At 39.4% G+C, this 22,012-nt stretch overlaps 1 protein-coding gene across 1 annotated transcript; it reads right to left on the bottom strand.

Annotated features, from left to right (window-relative positions):
• Positions 1-562: 562 nt before the first annotated feature.
• On the bottom strand, positions 563-21,874 carry mrrf (mitochondrial ribosome recycling factor). Its single transcript, XM_042509360.1, has 7 exons — positions 21,792-21,874; positions 17,276-17,449; positions 16,963-17,115; positions 10,690-10,808; positions 5,214-5,305; positions 2,006-2,165; positions 563-1,387 (listed from the first exon to the last, which is right to left on the bottom strand). Exons 2-7 carry the CDS (start codon positions 17,445-17,447, stop codon positions 1,310-1,312), a joined length of 774 nt encoding a protein of 257 aa, XP_042365294.1. The 5' UTR covers positions 17,448-17,449; positions 21,792-21,874; the 3' UTR covers positions 563-1,309.
• Positions 21,875-22,012: the final 138 nt, after the last annotated feature.

Raw genomic sequence — 22,012 nt, 5'->3', positions numbered from 1 at the left:
ATAGTCAGTGCTCCTCTGTTTATTTTCTTCGCATTTTGATTAAGATTTAATTAGTAGTTTGCAATGTTGCAGCGCTGTAATCATCGAATGACAGGGTGGCTATAAGAGCAAGTGTGTGGGCAAACTTTTAAAATTAAACCTGTGTGCCATGTGAGCGACCAGTAGCAGAGGAGGCAAAACAAATCATGATAAAGATGAGGACACCAACCACATAATAGTGCGGAAAGCCAGCCGGTGTAAACAGCGGCTACATGAAAGCATGTGTGTGTGTCGCTGGGTAGATTTCCCATTCACGCATTTCTTGTTATTCATCCACTCTGAACAACTCGTGCTATAACTCCTGACGATGGTTTTAAAAGTGCAGTCATTTAAAAACAAAGAGCGCCAAGTACATAACATTAAAAGCCCTTTTTCCTAATGGACAATTGTGGTGCCAGCAGCTAAGGCCTATAAGTCTGTACACAGGAAAAGTCCATTATCACTCTGACTAATGGAGAAGGGGGCGACTTCAAACCAAAAGTGGAGAAAAAGAAAAGAAAACAAGAGAGAGAAAGATGACGCACATGGTACAAGGCAGTTTAATGGAGTCCATCAATAATGTTACTTTGCTGACTTTATTGTCGAGAGAGTAGCCAGATTATCAAACGTAGACACGGGCAGAAATTAAAAGTTTTTTTTGTTTTTTTTTTAAACTCACAGCATTTTTTCCCCTTTGAATCAATGTAAAACAAATGTTTGGCAACACGCTAATCATATCCTGCGTTTCTGGAACAAACCCTCTCTCCTTTTCTCTCCCGCTGTTGCCACCAAGACAAAACCCGCAGCCAGTTTACATTCAGACGGGTGCGCTTGTTTTATATAAACAGACTGCCCTTGTGGCAAGGAGTTTGATTAGGAGGAGGCCCGCAAATCCCATTAAAAGTCCATTCGTCCCTCGCTTAGTGTTTGTTTGAAGACAGGAGGAGTAACAAGGGAGGAGGGAGGTGACTGGCAGTCTGTCGTTGTTGTTGTTGTTCCTGTGCCAATTTTTGTTTATGCACTGACGTTTTAACACAGATATCACCCAGCAGCGAGGAGCAGATCTTTGCCAGTGATGTGGGCAGGAACCAAAGCCCAGTTTCTGCCATAACATGTACAACAGGACCAAGACTCGTTCGTTTGTGTGAAGCTTTTCGACTGTGAGAACGGGATTCAAAATCTAACTTTCCAACGCGACTGATCTATAATAAATAAAACAGGAATGACATGTTGCTTCTGTTATGTGTGTCCATCTGTAGGTGTCAAAAATACAACCTTTTAATCGTCGCAGTCAGACTAACAGCTCCTTGGTCTTGGCTGCAAGCTGCTTGTCAATGTCCACTGCAATGTTGTCCGCCATCTGCTGAATCTGTGAAGAGAGGAAAAAAGACTTGGAATACACTTTTTGGGCTCACTTCAAACGTTTGTCTGAAGTATGTCTAGTAAAAGATGACATCATGTAGCTGTGATGTGACGGGACGTAAGCTGTTTTATGAAGGAACTATTTTCTTTCTACTGAACTACTCCCAGTAACCATACCAAGGTGCAGAAGGAAAGGTGCAACTACTCATGGACAAGAGGCTTGCACTCGTGACAGTGCAAGATGTAAACATAAATAAATAGATGTTAGCTTGCTGAGTGGAAGCAGTAGATTCATGCTTCTTTATGCGCAGGGATATAATCGGTGGGTGTAGTTCAAATAGAAAGAAATTTCTTCCTACATCACACTGCTCACAACAAGGTCAGTGGATTATCTTGAGTAACCGGGTAATAATTTCTGGGAAGATACACTGCTCATATATTTCTTTTGGCGGTTTGAGCACAAAAGCCGAGTGCCATCTGGTCCGTTATATTCCGTTACCACTTCCCACTGATCTCAATCTTCCTTTATATTAAACCTCCTTATCCTACCAGTTTAAGAAGCTTCATGAAGCTCACTTTATCTCTGTGTGTAATGTTGTCTTTTTTTCTTCTTCATGTCTCCTACCTGTTTTTCCACAAGTCGTATGGTGTCCTCCGAGTGTCCCTCCTTCATCCTTTTGACCTGCGTGAGCGCATTAGATCGCACTTTCCTCAAAGAGTCTTTGGCCTTGTTGCTGAGCTGTTTGGCCACCTTGGCGAGGTTCTCTCTGTGTTCTCGAGTTATTCTGCAGGGAATAGAGGAGAGAAGATAATGGAGACTAAACAAAACAGGGACGGTAAGAATCCCTGTGAGACAGGTGAAAAGATTACGGCTACACACACAAACTCATCTGTGCCTTTTATTTTAGTCTCAGTTTAAAGTTTGAAGATATGATGAGGGATATTATTAGTTAAGCTGAGCTTGACTGATGTCTGTGGGTTCAAGCAGCAGGTCCTCTAAAAGCAGGTAATACATTGTACCAAAGTATTAAATAATAGCTAAAATTGTCTATCTTCAAAAAGCAAATGTAGATTAAAATTTGGGGTGTGACAATAAATTGATCTGGATAGATATATTTATTCACTGGTCAACGATCCAATATTATCTTAGCAAAGAGAAAAAACTGAGATGCGCCCTTATTTTGACATTCCCATAGTACGTCTGTGTGACCATTTCAATCCAAGTGCACCTCTTTCCTAAACATTGAAACAGTGCTAGGAGCCTAGTTTCACTAGTTTTGGGCAGGCAGTTCTTTAAGTGACAAAGCAGTGAGTACATTATTAAATTATTATTAACTTCCACCTTCTCTCCCCCTCTCTGCATCAGTCTCAAAACAGCAGCTTTATAATCAGCGCTTCCATGCTGAGGGTTTCTGTCATCTAGTTTTTGACCAGGAAAATCTTTTGAGTCTGACAAATTGAAATCTTTTGGGTATTAATGTGCAGTAAAAATATTTCCCTCTGAGACTATGTAGGCTAACACAGTGTCCTCTCTGTCCACACTGAAACTGTTTCTATGCACTTCTGTAATGTAATTTAAACTGACCACCGTACCTATCAGCTGTGTGCTCATGTAAACAAACCACATAGGTTATCAGCTGTATGCTCAAGATCATACTTTAGACGTAACCAGTGAAAAGATTGATGAGTACCTTCTACGTTTGTAATTTTTAAACAGAAATCATGTTTATATTGTGAGGTTTACTGGAAATGAAATATAGCCAACAGCAAGTAGGTTATTATTGAAATTGGTAATTACCAGAAACTTTAAGCACCAATTTGAGGGTTTGTTGGTCAGGTTGTGTTCATTGATTAATGCATATATTTGCAGGTTGGGCAGAGAAAATTGGCTCTGATAATGGGCCTGAGTTGGTGCAGGTTTAAAAAAAACCAAAAAACAACCCTGACCCGTTTATCACTAGTAATCAGCCATACATCAAAACATCAATCGACATCAAGACAGTATCATCCCGTGTGGTTTTCAGGCCCCTGAATTAATCTAATTGTATTTTGTTGAAACTTGTGATTGACATCCACTAATTAAAATGCTGTCAGCCTTTCAGTGTCGGAGAAAACTGCAGGAAAATGAGATAAACTAGGCTAAAAAGTCCACATGCCTTCAAACAGAAAGGGTTAATCAAACTGATGGTAAAACACAGACACACATAACTATGCAGAGACTAAATTGATGGAAAAAAAATAATGTCCTTACTTGTGCAAATGAGAATATCAAGTGCTTGTAAGCGTGAAGTCTAATCATTTTAGTTCAGACTCGTAAGCAGCCACCTAACAACAATCACTTGCCGAGGTCTCGGACCAGAGCTGAAACATCCGTCATCCCAACAACTTTGTATTCACTTTGCATTTGTTAATCACTCAGAGAATCCTACTTCCCATTTCACTCTCCGTCTTTGTCCTTAATTGGCTTTTTTTCCCGTTGTTTTTGCCTCGGGGACTATTTGCAAACAATCCAAGTGCAGCGTCTATTTACCACAAACAATACGGCCTAATTACTGATTCCAGGGCCAATCAAGGAGCGCCTTCTCTTTGGAAATGCAAATGGAGGCTTGGAGCGTGCCGAGACTGATTGCAGGGGGAAAGCAGTCTGACTCTTGTGTCCCTCCACTGCCAGACTAACACCTGCTGCTCCAAACGCACACACACATGCATGCACATGCAAACACAGCCTGGCATTTATACATGTATACTTACATGCACATGTGTGTATGTAAAAAAAAACCAACCAAAAAACACTGTATATACACACAGAGTGGTTTACTGAGTGAGTGACGGATAGTTTTTTGTGAGGCTGTTTGACTTGGCAGAGAGTAAAAGAGAGCGACTGAGAGAGAGAGGCTGAAATAGAATAGAGAGAGAGAGAGAGAGAGAGAGAGAGAGAGTGACCCGACCTTCACATCAACACACTGGGGGTCTCTATACATCTACAAACAAAAGTCCATAAATCTGTCATCTGCAGGGATTTATTTGCAGGGAGACATTCCAAACTACATATGAAACTTACTGTAAGTTTTAGACTGATGATCATCTACATTATGTATCAGTTATTTCATTGATTTATTGGTTACTTCTTTAGTCTGTAACATCCCAAAACCGTCAAACGCCTGTCACCAGTATGAACGCTTTGAAGTAATTATGTTGTCAAATATTAGTAAAAACAAAACGAAACTATCATCAATTAATATTTTCTTAGTTGAGTATTTGATTGATCACATCACCTAATTATATCAGGACTCGTACTTAAGATACGTCTTGGTGTGTAACAATAGTAGGAAAACAAGAATAACACTAGAAAAGTAAAAGGTGTAAGGAAAATATTGAAAGGAAGGAAAGTGCTAAAAGCAGGAAAACATTTCTGCCTGTGGGGCTGTGTGTGTTTGTGTGTGCGTGTGCATGTGTGTGTGTGTTTTAGAAAGAGACTCACTTGGGAACGGGCACCTTGATGATCGTCCCGTCCACCTCTGGGTTAAGGTTCATGCTACTCTCTCTCAGGGCACGGGCGGCAGCCGCTGTAGCCTGGGGCACACACCACACACCACACACACACACACACACACACATACACACACACACACACACACACACACAATAAGAGAAACACACACAAATATATGAATGTGTGCTTGCTTCGAGTCCTGGTGTGAATAGAAAAACAGCGCTACAACTGCAGGTAGTAGCTCAGCTCCAGCTGGTAATCATTAAGGTGTTGTGGTGTGTATGTTGTGTGTTTGGGTGGGGTGTGTGTATGTGTGTGTGTGTTTTAGAAAGAGACTCACTTGGGAACGGGCACCTTGATGATCGTCCCGTCCACCTCTGGGTTAAGGTTCATGCTACTCTCTCTCAGGGCACGGGCGGCAGCCGCTGTAGCCTGGGGCACACACCACACACCACACACACACACACACACACATACACACACACACACACACACACACACAATAAGAGAAACACACACAAATATATGAATGTGTGCTTGCTTCGAGTCCTGGTGTGAATAGAAAAACAGCGCTACAACTGCAGGTAGTAGCTCAGCCCCAGCTGGTAATCATTAAGGTGTTGTGGTGTGTATGTTGTGTGTTTGGGTGGGGTGTGTGTATGTGTGTGTGTGTTTGTGTCAGGAGAAGCCCATGCAGTGTGGAAGTGCCTTGGGCCACTGTCAGCGCTCAGCCCTGTGGGACAGGACTGAGAGGTTGCAGGGCAGGGCGTTGACCCATGGTGATCTCACAGGAGGAGAGTCTGGATACACACACAAACACACACTCACACCCACACGTGCTGTTGGGTATGTATGTATTTATTTTTTAATAGTCTTTTTCATAAAAGGAACTGATTGCTTGTTTATGAAAATGGGAAATTATCTTGAGTCGAGAATATGTACATGTATATTCACTTTATCTAAAAGTACACAAAAACTCTTTTCTTGTATTGTGATCAGCTTTTGCACGTAGCCAGCTCATTACCTTTTGTGGTCTTAACTCTTTTGAGTTTAAACAATATGTTGCAAGGAAGCAGTGACATTAATATTCTAAATCTAGCCACTCGTCCTGTCAGGTAACTGGAGCTGATGATAGCAGCAGCTATAGAGTGAACCGTCCTGTTTCCTTCTCAGGCACTCGCAAGAAAATGGCAGCTGGAAGACGAAGATTAGCTGTGTGGCGTTAGAAGATGTGGGCTTTAGTGCAACTATGTAGTGCGCGGTTTGCCTCAAGTTTGAGAGCAAGACGGATAAAAGTATTGAGATATATCAATCTGTTCTTACAACCTCATTAATGACAAGTCAAAGAGTCTCTTGTGAGCAATAGTTGCAGTGTCTGAAAAGTTTGTTTTGTCGAGACCAGCCTTACGTCTGTGAAAATGGTCATTAGATTCCTCTAAAATCTGGCATCATCATCATGACACTGCATGTGGTGTAACTGAGTAAAAATCATGGCGGAAATGCAAATTAGACAAACGGATGATCTGATCAAAAGACATTTTCTTGAGAAATAAGAGACACAATTGTCCACATTAAGAGCAAAAGTGAAAATGCATGTTTCTGATCTGCACAGAGGAACTACATCAACAGAAGATAAATAGATAGAGGGGATAGTGATGGATTTGGGACAAAACTATTACTAGAAATGAAAACATCTGCAGAAAATTTCCTTCTCAGCTGTTGTCTAAAATGGCTTATAGGAAAAAAAAATATTTCCCAAACACCATCTGTCATCTTTTTAAAGGATGAAAATAATCAGAGGGAGATGAAAAGAAGAGCATTATGTGTTTTGTGAGCGAACAAGTGAACTAGAGTCAATGTGGACGCTGGCTGGAGACGCAGCTGTGCTGTAAATGCTGAGTGATATCTCAACACAACACGGGATCGGACAAAGATGCTGTTAAGAGGTTTTCAGAAGAGTTGGTCTATAGTCACACAACACTTTGATAATGTCAGTTTATTATTAAAAGTGGCTTCTTCAGAATGTTATTTAAAAGTTTATGTGTTTGCTTTGCAGGCGAGAAGGCAGAAAAAGAAGCTTGCGTGTAACTCTAAGGTAGATATTCAGAAGGAGTATGCAGGATTTAGTGGTATCTCTCAGTCAGGATTGCAGATTGCAACGAGCTGAAAACACTGAATAAAGTAGTTTGAGGTTACAAATCAGTGTTTCTCCCTGGACGTTTGTCACATTGTAGACGGGCTGCTAGTCAATCACATGCTACTGTGTGCTCACCTTTTTTCATTATTTCATTTAATTCCTTTTTTCAAACATTGAATAAAGCAGTTTCACATCGTAAAAAAAAAATATGTTTTTCTGTTGCTGGAGGTTGAGGAGGGGCTGCTCACTACAGTGATGTCAAAACGTAAATTGCCCTATCTAGAGCCAATGTTGGGTTTGTACGCTCTGGGCCACTGTAGAAACATGGCAGTACAAAATGGCGATCTCTGTGGATGAGGTGGCACTCATACAAATGATTCATTCTAAGGTTAAGAAAACAGAACGATTCTTATTTTTAGGTGATTGTACATTAAAGAAAACATACGTATTATATTCTCTTCCATTTCTTCCAACGTATCCCCCTAAATCTTACACACTGGACTGTTAAAAACAGCATTCACATATGTGAAACATAAAAACTTGATCCACCACATACAACACAATCCTTCAGTCTAGCGAATACTACATTAGAACCAGAGAGCTTCAGTTAAACAGTGCACACAGACAAAGGAGAGCAAGCCAAATCCTTTAAATTACCGCAAACAAAGTCACACTCCTCAAACCCATTCTGCAACCGCATGACAATTCCCTGAGCTGAGCTTTACAAAAGTGTGCAAATGTGCAATGTGAGGAAAAGGAGCATATCATTTCCTCTTCTTTTTTTTTTAATCCCTTTCTACTCGACTCTCCTTACTCGACAGCTCCTTCTGGCCTTATCCACTGGGGAAAAAAATGGCAACGAGATTAAAGGAACTTATTTGTGTGTTAAATTAATTCATGAGGTTTCTTTTCCTTTGTCAGAATCATCCGGAGCACAGGCCTCTGGTTGCTCTCTTTGAGTGTGGGGTGATAGATTCAGCCCATACCTATGTTTGATTGTTCTCAGCATTAAATTCATCACCGTTTCCCCCCTCTCCCGACGACCACGCCGGTGGTTACGGAAAACCAAGGGGAATTTCTCTGGAAAGGCCGGGAAGGTTCTGGTTAATATGTAGAAGAGGAAGAGAAATTACACTGAAGTTTCACATCAAACGCTTGACGGCCCGGTTCAAAGCAAAGAGGCGAGCGGAGAGGAATGTGTGCAAAGTCCGTGTGTGTGTGTGTGTGTGTCCTGAAGAAAACACTAAATCCTAAAAAACACACACACCAAATTGCCTCCTGATCTAAGCATGCTGGTAGCTGTTGTTAGTTTCACTGTGCCTTCACAGACTCCTCTTAATGAATGAATGGAAAACAATGGTAGGGCCTCTGGAGTGCCCGGTAATGGATAGGCATCATTATAAGCCTATTAGCTCTGGGTACTGAGGACTCACCTCTGTGTGGGACATGGGTAACGCAGGGTACCACAGCGTAGCGTGTGTGTGCATGAGTGTCTGCTGGTGTGTGTGTGGTCTGTGGTTAAAGTTTCTGGGAAGGCAATAGACTCACTGAGAGGCCATTCAGCCTGATTCAGGTTAAAGACTGGATCTCCAGATTTAAGATGCTGATAAATACTTAGATTTGCATGTTGTTTTGTAATGTTGGCACAAAAGAGAACAAAGACAGCTCACAGGTGACAGGTGACCGATAGGAAAATAGAAGGAGGAGGAAGACGGTTGCAAAAACAAGTTTTTGTTGTAACAGACAGGTGGTTCTCCAAAAGAACAAACTGACTTTGTACCTAAATGTTTAATCATCACTGTAATCATTTTTCTGTTCTGTTCTTAACACATACACAAACACACACATACACACACACCTGATGTGATGCTGTAACTAGGTAGCTACTACTGCTGTGCAAAACTCTACAGGAACTCTACAGTGATAAAAAAAAAGTTAGCTTGCCAGTGTGGGAGTTTTTTCAGACTTTTCAATAAATATTATGATAATATTATGGTCAATTATTTTGGCCACGATAATCACGTAGTGAGTATCTGACTGATATCATGCCAACCCCTCTCTGCAGATCACATTTACTGGCCTGGTTTACACAGAGATTTTTTTGCAGTCATGTGAGCGTTCTACCAAGTGTGTCATCACATGATGCTGATATATAAGTAAATAAATTTTAATTTAATATTTTAAGTAAATAGAAATAAAGAATTACATTTGAACTTGGACTCTGCCAATGGTTGCATCTCACAAGAAGAGGAGCTGACAACAACAAAAACCACGTAGCTATATATGGCTCAAGATGTAAGAAAAAGCGTCAGTCACAAAAGTGTCCTTACTATTTTCTATAGATAATTTTTCACGACATTTTCAGTGATGATCGAGCTGGTATGACAGACCGGGATCGCAATGCACACTAATATGTTCTTCTCTGTGATATCTGATTTAAAGACATGCAGTCTATGGCTATAACTTATCTATGAAATCATCTCTTACGTGCTTATAACGTATGACAATTTATCAAAGAATTATACAAACACCTGCCTCCAGTAATGCTGCTTGCTGATTTCTCAAAATACTGCTCATCCAACTAACTTTGCACTTGAAACTGTGCTTCACCTACATTATTCAGAGTTTTGTCCACTTAATGCCATTCAACCTGGATGTGCTACCGTGTAAGTGGGAGTGTGTTCACAGCGTTACCACAACATAACCGGGAGCAGTTTATTCAAAATATTCCGATGAATAAAGTACTTTTTGAATGTTATTATGTTTCTGAACACAACGTCTCAGATGTTATCCATTTGCAGTACTCTGATAGCCAAGTAGTTCATTCTCAGCTAAAGGAAAACTGGAGGGTGCTGAAATTATTTTCCAGGACAACACAGGATATTACAGGACATTTTAAGCATTCTCTCACTTTTTGTGTGTTTTCCATAACTGGAAAAACTGTCCTTATGCATCCAGGTTTTCCAAGATGCATAAGGTACCCTGTGTGCCTGTCTAGGGATATATGATTGCATAATGTCATGTGAAATGCTAAAAATAAAGCACATTAAGATTTTCCAGACCACCACCAAGTCTGGCCACTAAAAATGTGGACAAAACTTATTGGAGCTCTGATTAGCACAGTGTTATATCATCTAAGAAGGAACAGAGGGAGAGAAAAAGGAGTAAAAAAAGAAAAATAATCCATTCCTTCCTAACCTGGGGGTAAAATGAGGTCATTTCCTATTCTGTGACAACTCACACACAGACATGACCACATCTCAGTTCACACACACACACACACACACACACACACACACACACACACACACACACACACACAGAGAGAGTTCGGGTTCATGTTGCTATCTTTCACCCCAGAACAAAGGGACTCCCCGAGTGATCAATCAATTAGCATCTGAGACACAGTTGGAGAAAGAGAAACAGGTCGGGTTTCATTTAAACAGAGATGTGGGCTCAGAGCTCTGGTCTGGCTCACTTCTACTTCTGTGAGGACAGTCTATCTGTCTGTGCTCTGGATTATTTTTATAAAGCTTTTAGTTACTGTTTGCTTGTCCGCATGAGACAAACAGATACCAGCAGGAAGAATATGCATGTGTGTGTGTGTGTGTGTGTGTGTGTGTGTGTGTGTGTGTGTGTGTGTGTGTATGTGTGTGTGTTTTGTGTGTGATTGTCTTACCTCTGGGAAGCTGCTCATGTTGACCATAATGAGCTGAGGTGATTTCATGGAGACCTGTCCCAGCTGGTTGAGAGGGAATTTCCCATCTTGTGTCGACACCATGATGTGATCCAGCGCTCCTAAACAAACACACATCAATATAATTGTTTATTTGCTTAATTAATTGACCTACAGAGACAATTAAAGGCACCATTTCGCTGTTGAAATGTGCGATGCAGTGACTTTGGTTTTGTGCATCTACAGATCTTAAGGCCATTAAAAAAATAACCATTTGCAGCAATTACAATTTTATAGGATGGGTTTTATCTAGATTTCAATTTCTTTTTTTTAAAATTCAAGTTGAATTCAGCTTTGTAGGTAATAACTTTTACTGTTCAAAATTTAGTGTACCATCTCATAACTAGTTTTACTGTCCTTTTTTAATCGTTAAGTTTATTGTTTATCTGTAAAATATCTTAACTCAGACTTATCTTTATCACAAAATACTTGTTTATGTTACAGAGTCTGTATCTGCACACAGGTGAGAATAGTACCACTACAGCATTTGGCTATTTACACCTATCCCCATGACACATTACTATGGATCCCACTGCTTGCTGCGATGGCCAGTACTCGTCGCTTTGATGAGTTGAGTCAAAAGCGGTTCGGATTAAGGCAAAGAGTTCATGGTTTGGGCTATTAAAACCCATTCTTGGATATTCTCTGAGATCTAAGTGGCACATTTACGAGTAAAACCTCATACATGTACTGCAAAAAAACTCAGGTGATGTAGTATAAAGACCCACACAGTCCACAGAAGGAGAGGGTAACGCAGGACTTTCACAAAGAAGACTGGGATTTGAGTCCCACCTGCGTGAACATTGCTTATTATTTTTAGACTTAGGAGACTTGTCATTTACTGTTTTTAGGATGCATAAAGCTGTTAAATGCATAGACTTGTTCGTGTTAACATCATATGCTGTTGTTGCTAGAAAGCCCAGGAATACACATCTGGGTGCAAATAGCATTGTTGACTGTGGGCACGTGGGTGTTTATAGCATCTGGATATAAAAAATGTAAGCATTTGCAGCAATAACTATTTCATAGGATGCATTTTATGTATATTTGACTTCATTTATTTTCTTAATTCAAGTTGAATATAGCTTGGTCATTATATTCATTATTAAAATAATTTAAATTACAACAATATCTACTGTTTGAAATTTACTGTTCTGCCTCATATTTAGCTTTACTGTCATTTTTGTGATAGTAAAGATTAATGTTTATCTGTGAAATATATTAATTCAGTCATATCTTTATCGCAAATGCTTTTTTATGTTATGTGTTGACATCAAATGTTAACCAAAATATTGAAATCAAATTTGTTTTACTCTCAGTATTGGCCCAAAAAAATCCAGTATTGGTCAGACAGTGGTAAAGATGGCAGCTTCTCTGGTTTGATGACACTTTTCATGCAGACTTGAATGACTGACTGCATGTTTTTCTTTATATTTAGTCAGACAGATTAACAAATAAACAGACGGACAGATGAATGTGCAGCAGAGGACACAACTGCATGAGTAAAAAGAAAACTTTAGGAGACCACTGTTACAGTGTTAAGAGTTTCCATGATCTACTGTCTCTCCTCACTGTCAGCACTGAGAGAAACAAAGGTACGTTTGCCAGCGTGAGTTGACTTCTGTCCCTTTCTTTCTCTCTGCCTTTACTCCCTCATTCCATCCATCTGCCCCTCTCCCTCTCCTCCATCTGGCTAACCTCAGACGCAGTTGTTTCCTCCATCTCCACCTCTGCCTTACATCACTCGCTCCCTGCTTGCCCACTGGGGGCTGTGCTGGTGGTGTGTGAGGAAAAGGGGGCGAAAAGGAGGTGAGCCAATGGTGTAATTTTAAAAAATCCATCTATCATATGGTTTCGAGGGCAAAATAACATAGATGAAGTAGTCAGAGATGCAGGAGAAGAAATGGAAATAAAAGGTTGGTATGATGTGATGAAATGGACACTTTTTAATGGCTGCAGCCCGACTGAATCACTGACATACTGTCTAAGTGCCTGCCAATTATTCTGTCTCCCACTTTGACTTCAGACATCAATTTGTGTGTACATGCAGACCGTTCATGTCCATATCTGTGACCCTCTATCTGTTCTTCTTTGTCCAGATTATTGTATGGTTGCTATTTGGCTTGTAGATCTGAGGATCCTGTACATACCCTTTTGTTAATTGGAGCTTTCAAAGACGACAAGTTTTTGAATTGTAGACAGGTGTAGGCCCTAACGCCAAACACAAAATAGACATCAGGGACTGTAATGTTAATGAGTGGCACGCTGTCAAAAGTCTGTAAGGATCAATATCATTCACTAATTCACTTAATTTTTTAAATATTTCAGTATAGAGGTATAAGTTACAGGACTATAATAATAATAATAATAATAATAATAATAATAATAATAAGAACTATATTTAGAAAGCACCTTTAAAAAAAACAGGTTTACAAAGTGCTCTGAAAAACAAAGAAACAAAGAAATCAAACCATTTTGCTCAGGTTTCAAGGGGATTATATCCAGTGGACATACTGACTAGATTTATCTAGATTTACGAACTACTTTTACTTTGTTTCTGTCAAATTGAAGTGTGTTTTATGATGAGATGAGGATGCAATTAAGCCTCCTCACTGAGAGAAAGTTGAAGTCAAAGGTATACAGCTGTATTTCTCTGTTTAAGAGGGAAAATTGGTGTACAAATGTTACTTTTCCTGACATATACGGGGTACAAAGTAGATTTAAGTCATTTTTAAACATAGTTTAAAAAACATTATGTCTAAAAAAAAGTATCGTGAAATTTCAGGAAGATATGAAATAATTGCTATTTCTTATTAGTAATGTCTAGAGGTGCTGGTAGTTGGATTTGGTTTACTCCTAACAGAATCTGCTCACACCTGCTGCCAGGCTTTAAGCTAAGCTAAGCTAAGCTAAGCTAAGCAGCTGTTGGTTGTTACTTATGTAAAGTGTATGAGTGCCCTGAAAAGCCTTGTATGGGCTTATTTTTGCTCCTCTTTAGATATACAGAGAGAAAGGAATACAGGCGAAATAAACGCAGAGTATGGACAGAATGCTCTCTGTGTAGGTTTTTTTGCAGGCTTGTACGAAGCAAAGCAGTACAACCGGAGATCATAGGGGCAGTATAGCATAGTTAAAGCGAGACATGACGATAGGAGACAACAATGACATTTAAAAAAGGGTAGAGGGAATGAATCAGTAATATTGTGATAAATAATTCTTTGTCCACATGTTGCAATGTTTAAATGGCCTGACAGACTACAGCCTTCTACAACATCGCCTCCACAAAAAGGTAGATTATTACGACCTTCTCCGCCGTCGCTTTGTTTGTTGTTGTCATCAGAAACTTCTGGCTCTGCCCTCTAGTGCCAAGGATGCATGGAAGAGTGAGGGCCAAGATGCTGCACATATAAAATGAATGTATCTGTTTTTGTGCATGTAGGGACTTAAAAATAAAAATGTATTATTAACTCTCGGCAAGAAAGTGAGTTGGTGTATCTCTCCATAAGTCAAACTAATACTTTTGGCTCCGACAGTTTTTCATCTCTAACTTGGATGACCTATTGGTATCTGAAGGTATTTTAAAGTATTTCTAGGCATTTTTTTTCAAGTAGTGTTGTTGTTCAACTTCTCAGTCCACTCCGTCTTAAAGTTTCCATGGAAACAGAGCTAGCCAGATTTACCATCTGTGACTAACCACAATACGGTGGTCACAGTGCTGATCCCCCCTCTCTCTGCATTTATCTACGACTTTCTGCTGCACGCAAACAAACACATGCACAGTATGGATTCATGGCAACACACAACAGCTCATACACTCATATCCACACACACACACACACACACACACACACACACACATACTCATAAGCTTAATGAGAGCCAGATGAGGGGTTCATGGAACAAACACATACACACACACGAGACACACATTCGGACAACTGACGTAATTCCATTCCACCATCTCATCTCTCCTGTCAGCTCTAAGTCCTGCTGCCTCCCTGGATTACTCTGCAGCTGGACAGAAGAGAGGAGGACGGATGGAGTGGAGGACAGCAGCGAGTGGATAGAGGATGACAGGATGGAGGGAAGAAGACAGAAATGACAAGAGAAACAGTAGGACTGAAGAGATGGAGAGAGTGAAGTAAGAAACGCTTGCCCTTCAGGTCGAGAAGAAATTTGAATACAAAAGTGTGTGACGAGAATTGAATACATAGCATGTGCTAAAATATAAAGCTGAGAATTGCTGGGAAAAATGAGAGAAGAGTAAGTAATAAAGGGATATAAAGGGAGGGGCTGAAGATAGAAAATGACTCAGACCAAGAATTCGGTGAATGATGAGTGGAGAAAGAAAAGCTGATGGGAACAAGATGAAGAATGGACACATTAATGAATAAGAGCAATAGAACAGTTGGAGGAAAACTACAGGAAAAGATTTTGAGGCGTTGACTACAAAAAAATCAACCTGTGCTTCTGATGTTTAACTCTCCGACGTGTTTAGTAGAAGTAAAAAGACTACACAAGCTGCAGATCAGATGTCGGGAAAAAGCACATCATTCTTATCTGAGGAGCAAAAAGTATAAAAGCTCAGACACTTTAAGTTTTAAGTCTAATCTAGCTGCTGCCTCCCACCTCGGGAGCTTCCATTATACTCCCCGAGCCCAGCTCCCATTTGTTGAACCCAGAGGCAAAGGGGTCATGACCTGGATGTAGTTGGGGAAACAGAGGTCAAACTGGGGGTCAAGGTAAGGTCACACCGGGACTCGCTATCAGCCCTTAGGCACTTTTTCAGGTAGATACAGAGAAAGAGGAAAAATTTATCCCAAAGCAAAAAATGTGCCTTTGATGTGCTGATAATAGCACACCAATCAAACAGCATTGTTGCACTTAATGCTCAGTTCATGCATGTATATAATTGGTTAAATTCAAACTAGAAATTAAATCAATAAGGTGACCTCAGTATGCTGTATGTTAATTTGTGATTCATGCATATAGTGTTGCCTATAAGTTAAAGGGCCCAATCTCACAACCAGCACAAAACAACATACAGCACAACTGTCATTGCTAGTTTCAGACCCATGCAGTTATAATTCTCACAGCCAGCACATGGCCGCGTAGGTCTGAAAATGAGATGGAGTTGGGCAAATTTCCTTCTTTTTTCTCTTTTTTATTTGTTGTTTTTTTAAAGGTAGAGGAAAGCAATTGCACCATTAACAATTAACCAACAAAAATCTGGTCTAAAGCCAGAATGGTTCAGTATTTTCCTGCTATTTAAAGGATGCTTGTTTAGATAGTAAGATGCGCCTACTTAGTCGGGTTCACAACACGTGTACATCCAAAATTGTTACTCATACATGGACATACGGACGGTTTTCTGATGGCTGAAATAATACATAATTAATGAGGACTATATAAATTCTCTAAAATGTGAAAATAGCAGAGCAGAGCTGCAGAGCTGCTTTCCGACTCCCCATTTAGAGATATTTTTAGGCACGAAGAGCAGCGTAACTTTATTGATTATTTTAGAAGCTAAAAGTTAGGTTCTGCTTCCTCTGTCTACGTGTCGCCCAGTATATGCTGCAGTGACATTACTTACTGTATTACTCTCAACAGAAAACCCCTCACTTCTCCAATTTGCTGAATCCGCCATAAACATAGCAGTGCACCAGGTGCAGGCACATTCGGCTTTTTAAGGGAATTGCGGAGGACACTCTTATTGGTTGAATTCATGTTATGCCCACAACACCCCTATGATTAATAAAAGAACTAAAAATAACCCTTTTGCCCATTGCACCTTATTTTGTGTCCAGATTATGTGCCATTTAACGAGCAAAAGTGTAGTTGGGAACACCTTAAATGCACTTAAGCCATGCACTTAAAATCCAATGCAATACGATGAAATGCCCAAACAGTGTTCAGAGGTATCTCATGGATGTCATGGTCGTCCAGCCAAATGCAGATTAATAATATGCTATCCCTAGGCTATGACAATGGATGAAACAAAAACAATGCTACAGAAAGAAGAAAAGAGGAGAAGCAATGTTTGTAGAGATGCTACTAATAAACATTATTTTGGAAAAAAGTCACTCAAACACCAGATTTGCTCTGGGTAAACATCCTGTAAAGTTTGAGAAACTAACAAAGAGCGACGTAAGGAGACACAGGCATACAGACAACATTAGACGGAGTCCAAGAGAAAAACAGAGATACACTGAATACCTGGCGAGGTTCGGATGCTGAGGTTGCGTGTGAAATCGTCTTTGAGTGCACTGACAACAGCCGTCATGTCTTCCTCCACTTCCCCTAGACTGATGATGTCTTCCACCAGAGCTGCATTAATATTCACCTTCGCTGACTGGCCCTTTGCCTTGCCTTGGAAGATGAAGAGAGGGAAAGAAGCAAAGCAATGAGGAAAAAGTGGAGACTCATATCTAAGATAGATCACGTAGAATCACGTCATCCACACTCATGCCAACAGAACCACAGAGGTTGTACACATGTGAACTCCAGTCTCTAAAATCTCCTCACTGACCTTTTGTCTTCTTGGTGGCATAGAGCCTGGTGCATGCAACTGGGAGGCAGGTGGTGTTGGGGTACAGAAATGGTGTACTGATCCTAGAGGCCGCCACGAGGGGAGACCTAAGCTGTCGCACCAGGGTCTGACACAGCAGAGGCCGCAGCAGCATCAGGTGGTTTAAAGCCATGACTGAAACACAAAGGCAGTAAGAAAGTAAGAACAAAGAATTACGTTAGCCCAGGGATCTGTCTTTGAACCTATGCTTCCTCTTTTCTATATATGCGTCCCCTTGGTGATATCATCTGAAAAGTACAATGTTTATTTTTATTGTTACACTGATAACACACAACTATATATAACTGTACAGCAAAATTACTACTCCAAATCCTAAATTTAGGGGCATGTTTATCAGAAATAAAAGAAAAACTGGATGGGTTTGAAATTTCTGCTGGATGCTTTAAATGTGGTTGTTTTATTTTGATTTTTATTATTATCATTTATTCAAATATCACCTTTAACATTAATGTTTTTCAATGTCATTTTTTTGTATTATATTTGTCTGCTGTATGTTTTTTTGTAAAGTGCTCTGGGACCATGCCTCACTGTGATTCTACAATTTAAATAAAATTTATTGAATATTGATTGGTTGGAAGAAGTATGCAAACACAAAGCCACCTAGTTTGAAATAGCATCATTTGATTAAATTTGACACAAATTGTTCATAGATCAGTTGAAGGCACCACTGGTAATATTTATCGAAATGAAGTAATAGCTCATATCAGCCAGTAGGAGGTAGACCTTCATCTTGTACTGACATTACAATTCTATATGCCATTTTTTTGACAACTACCTGATAAATTGTGACAAGAAATAATAAAATAAAAAAAAAGCTTTATTTCTTGGCAATGACATATCATGTTGCAGTCTTAAGTATAAAATATTAAATTTTTCTGTAAAAAAAAAGGTTTTATGTATATGTTTACTTACATGTAATCATCATAAAAATATCAGCCTTTTTTTAGTGTTTATAAACCTTAAGGATGAAAACCTTTCACATAGAAGTTAACTAAATGGACGCATCCCTCTGCCTGGATTTAGGGTTGCAACTCAGTTATTTTAATTATCGATCAAACTACCAACAGATCTTATTTACGACGCAAATTTTGGCATGTCATTGTAGAAAAACACTGGTGAAAATAATAACATTAATAACGAGTGAATTCCATTGAGGTGAGCTACTTCCATGGCTCTGGTGTTGTGCTGGCAGCCCGACGAGCTGGAACATTTCATGGAATTGAGCCATTGTTAACAAAACTTGTTTCACCTGTGCTTTTGCTGATATGACGAGTAACAATCACTGCTGCTGAGGAACTAAAATGAAATTACACTTAAGTCACAAACATGCATGTTCTCTTACACACACACACACACACACACACACACACACACACACACAAGCCAACACCAGGTCTACATCCAGCCCACGCACACTTGTTTGGGCATTCCTGAAGGGGAACCTCCCGTTCAAAAACCACAAGACAATACGAGACCAACCACTCCTTGTCTATGGAATAACCACCTCCCACCTCGCAAACTGGCTCTCGACAGTGAACTGTGTCACTGAACCTCGGAGTACACACAGGCACAGACAACCTCTGAGATATCTAAGCCCACAGACACAAACACACACTAAAGCCGGTCTTTCACAGTCAGTGGCTGTGAAGAGCTCACAGTGTACTGCGGCCTGACTGACATCCTCTATTGTCTGGTGTGTATTTATAACTGGTAGCTGTGAGCAGAAAGAAACCGCTGCATTAAAGACAGTTTGGTTACAAGTTAAGAGGACTTTCCCAAATGCATCATATTACTCTGGGATTTTTTTTCAGTTGTGCAGAAGATGAAAAACTAGAAAACAAAATCCCCTCGACTACTGATTGAAAAGCTGAAGCTCAAATGTGCTGAAATTCATTAAAATGTTTTTTTTCTTCACTTTACATGAATATCATTTGAATAAAAACACAAAGTAAGACCAGTCATAAATCCAAACTCCCCCTAAAGAACCCATTCACTGAAAAAATTACATTTTCTTACTATGTTAAATATTTTTCAGATTTTCTGTAACTGTTATATTAGATTCTGTTAAATTCATCTGTCTAAATTGTTATTCAAATGCTCCACTCTGCCATAAATATGATATTAAATCAATTGATTTTATCAATATTTAAGTATATGTACTTATCTTGCAGAAACACAGACACGTTTTAGACTTTTTTTCACAAATATGTCAGAATCAGCCTTAAATAACCCATGTATCATTTTTGTTTAACTGTAGATTTTAATCTCCTCCAATCATTTAAAGACCGAAAACCCCAAATAAAATACTGATCTCAGTGTCCTCAGTGGTTGCTAGTGCCATGCCAAAAGTCTCTGGTATTAATCCAACATCAACCCCCGATATTAACCAAAATCCAAACATATTCCAATGGCAATATTTAGGCTACACTGTGAACCACCACTTTCAGTACAAACCCATACCAGGCACCCATGGCTGGCAGGTTTCCTGACAAGCTGATACGATACGGCGCACTGTGGCAGAGCAGATAGGCTCAGATGTGGGACGGTGACGGATGTCTTTAGAGTAGAAGTCAAGCAGAAAAAGAGAAGCACAGGTGTTCAGTGGGATACTGTAGCCTCATATCCTGTAGATTTCACACACAGCAGCAGCTGCAGACACACCTCTCCTTCTTCCAGTGGCAGGAGCCAGCTGGTGAGCCCGCATCATCTCTCCTCTGCACACAGTTTGAGCAGAAAATATAACAGCAGAGTATCTGATAATATTCGGTCTGGCTCTGCCTCATCCAACAAACTGATCAGATGATTACTTTACATATCAGTTAACCTCTCAGTTATATTTTGATGTAATTGATTACCCATTCATTTTATTAAAAAAATGCTGAAATATTTTGGTCTCAACTTCAGCAGCCTAAGGTCACATGCAGAAATTTCTGTTTTTTTTTTGTTCAGTTACTAGTTCAAAACCCCCAAAATATTCATGGAGACAAAAGAGTGGAAGCGCTGCCGGGTCTTTGCAGTGGTCACATGCAGGTGCTCTTTGGATGCTTCACGTGTACTCATAAGGCTCATTGCATAAATGAAGTATACCCTCAATCAAAAAATATAAAATGAAAAATAAAAGTCTCCTTCAGGAACCATCTAAGGCACATTGTGGGGTTTGTACAAAAAAATGAATTTGTGCAGACAATGACCCTGATAAAGAAGTGTTAATTGCAATGCGTTGGTCATTTTTATCTATATTGCCTGGAAAACTAAAGGCAGCCCCTAAGGTGTGCCCTGGATTGTTTTTAAAGAAGATTTGCATTTTATAATTTTTGATTGAGGGTATATGCAATAAGCCCTACATAAGACCCAAAATATTTAGATTACTACTCCATAAAACAGAGAAAACCAAAGTCTCCTCATATTTTAAAAGATTAAACCCAATTTTGCTTAATAAAACCTTTTTAAATTTTCTATCAATATTGTTGGCAAGTCATTTTCCCTTTGTCATCACTTAATATTGAATGTATTACAATAATCTATAATCACATTATTACTAGACACCATTTGTTAGTCATCTGGTTTGACTGACTTGGATGTTGATGCAACACCTACCTAACAAAATCTAAAAATCATCATGTACACCACTGAGAGGAACAATAACTGGGAAACTGGTAAAAACAAATATATTTTTTATATGTATTTGATGATATCAGAATATCTTCTGAATAGAATATGGATTTTTTTTTTCTCTTTTTTACCATTAAACCATGTAAAGAATTAAACTTACAATGAAAAAGTTACAATAAAATGACCTGAAATTAACCAGAAAAAGGAAAGTATAAAAAATAAATAAATGTGGTTTCTGGACATTTTTCTTTATTTTCTTTCTTTCTTTTTAATTTTCATATTATTTTCTTGTCACATTTTACCAATTTCTTGTACATTGTTCATTGCCTGTGTTTTCAAAGATAATTAAACCTATTTGCTCAGGTTTTAAGTGTTTAAATACTTGTGAAAGGCGTCTGAATTCAGCAAAAAAGAAAAACTGATGTCCAACCAGGTTAAGGGTTAAAATAAATTAAAAAAAACATGACTAGTTAAAGTTGACTGTCCTTTCCCTGAGCCAAATCAAAAACTTATCAACGTTTATAGTGCTTATCAAATTATTTTGAAGTGCCTTTCACGTTTTGTACCACCCCTCCACTCTAAAATAACAATAAATAACAGTCTCTATGAGGCGCCAGGTTGCTTCATAGGTAGATTTTTCTAATTGATACTCGAATAAAGCAGAAAACACAAAGCTGTGAATGCATTACATGCACGGCGGTGTGAAGGTCGGTGTGATCAAAGATAAAGAGGAACATATACCCCGATAATGTAGTTATTGAACACGAGACCGCCGTTAATTTAAACTACGACGCGGCAAAATATTTAACATTTAACTGTAAACTGCCCAAAACATAATACTTACTTCAAGTTTACAGCCTTTGTAGAAGCATGTTAGCTAAGGAAAAGCCACATTTGACATCTATGTTGTCATCATCAAGCGCCGACACTGAGATGTCCAGTAGCGTGTTTGAAATGTTTTATGAGATAAACTGGTGGGGCGGTGTTATCGGCTGCAGCGACACTCGGAGTCGCGAGAGGAGCGATCCGGGAGATGCCAAACACTAAAACAAGCACCTCCTCTCG

The sequence above is a fragment of the Plectropomus leopardus genome, chromosome 20 (genome assembly GCF_008729295.1).
Source record: "Plectropomus leopardus isolate mb chromosome 20, YSFRI_Pleo_2.0, whole genome shotgun sequence".
NCBI lineage: Eukaryota > Metazoa > Chordata > Actinopteri > Perciformes > Serranidae > Plectropomus > Plectropomus leopardus.
Note: the sequence above shows the minus strand (reverse complement) of the source record. Positions and strands in the feature narration are given on the sequence as shown.

What these genes read in the sequence shown, in the direction of transcription:
- mrrf (XM_042509360.1), bottom strand. Translation starts at nt 17,447, where the DNA reads ATGGCTTTAAACCACCTGATGCTGCTGCGGCCTCTGCTGTGTCAGACC. An exon ending in TGCCACCAAGAAGACAAAAG is followed by an intron (nt 17,116 to 17,275) that starts GTCAGTGAGGAG and finishes TCATCTTCCAAG; the next exon opens with GCAAGGCAAAGGGCCAGTCA. An exon ending in ATCAAGGTGCCCGTTCCCAA is followed by an intron (nt 2,166 to 5,213) that starts GTGAGTCTCTTT and finishes TATTCCCTGCAG; the next exon opens with AATAACTCGAGAACACAGAG.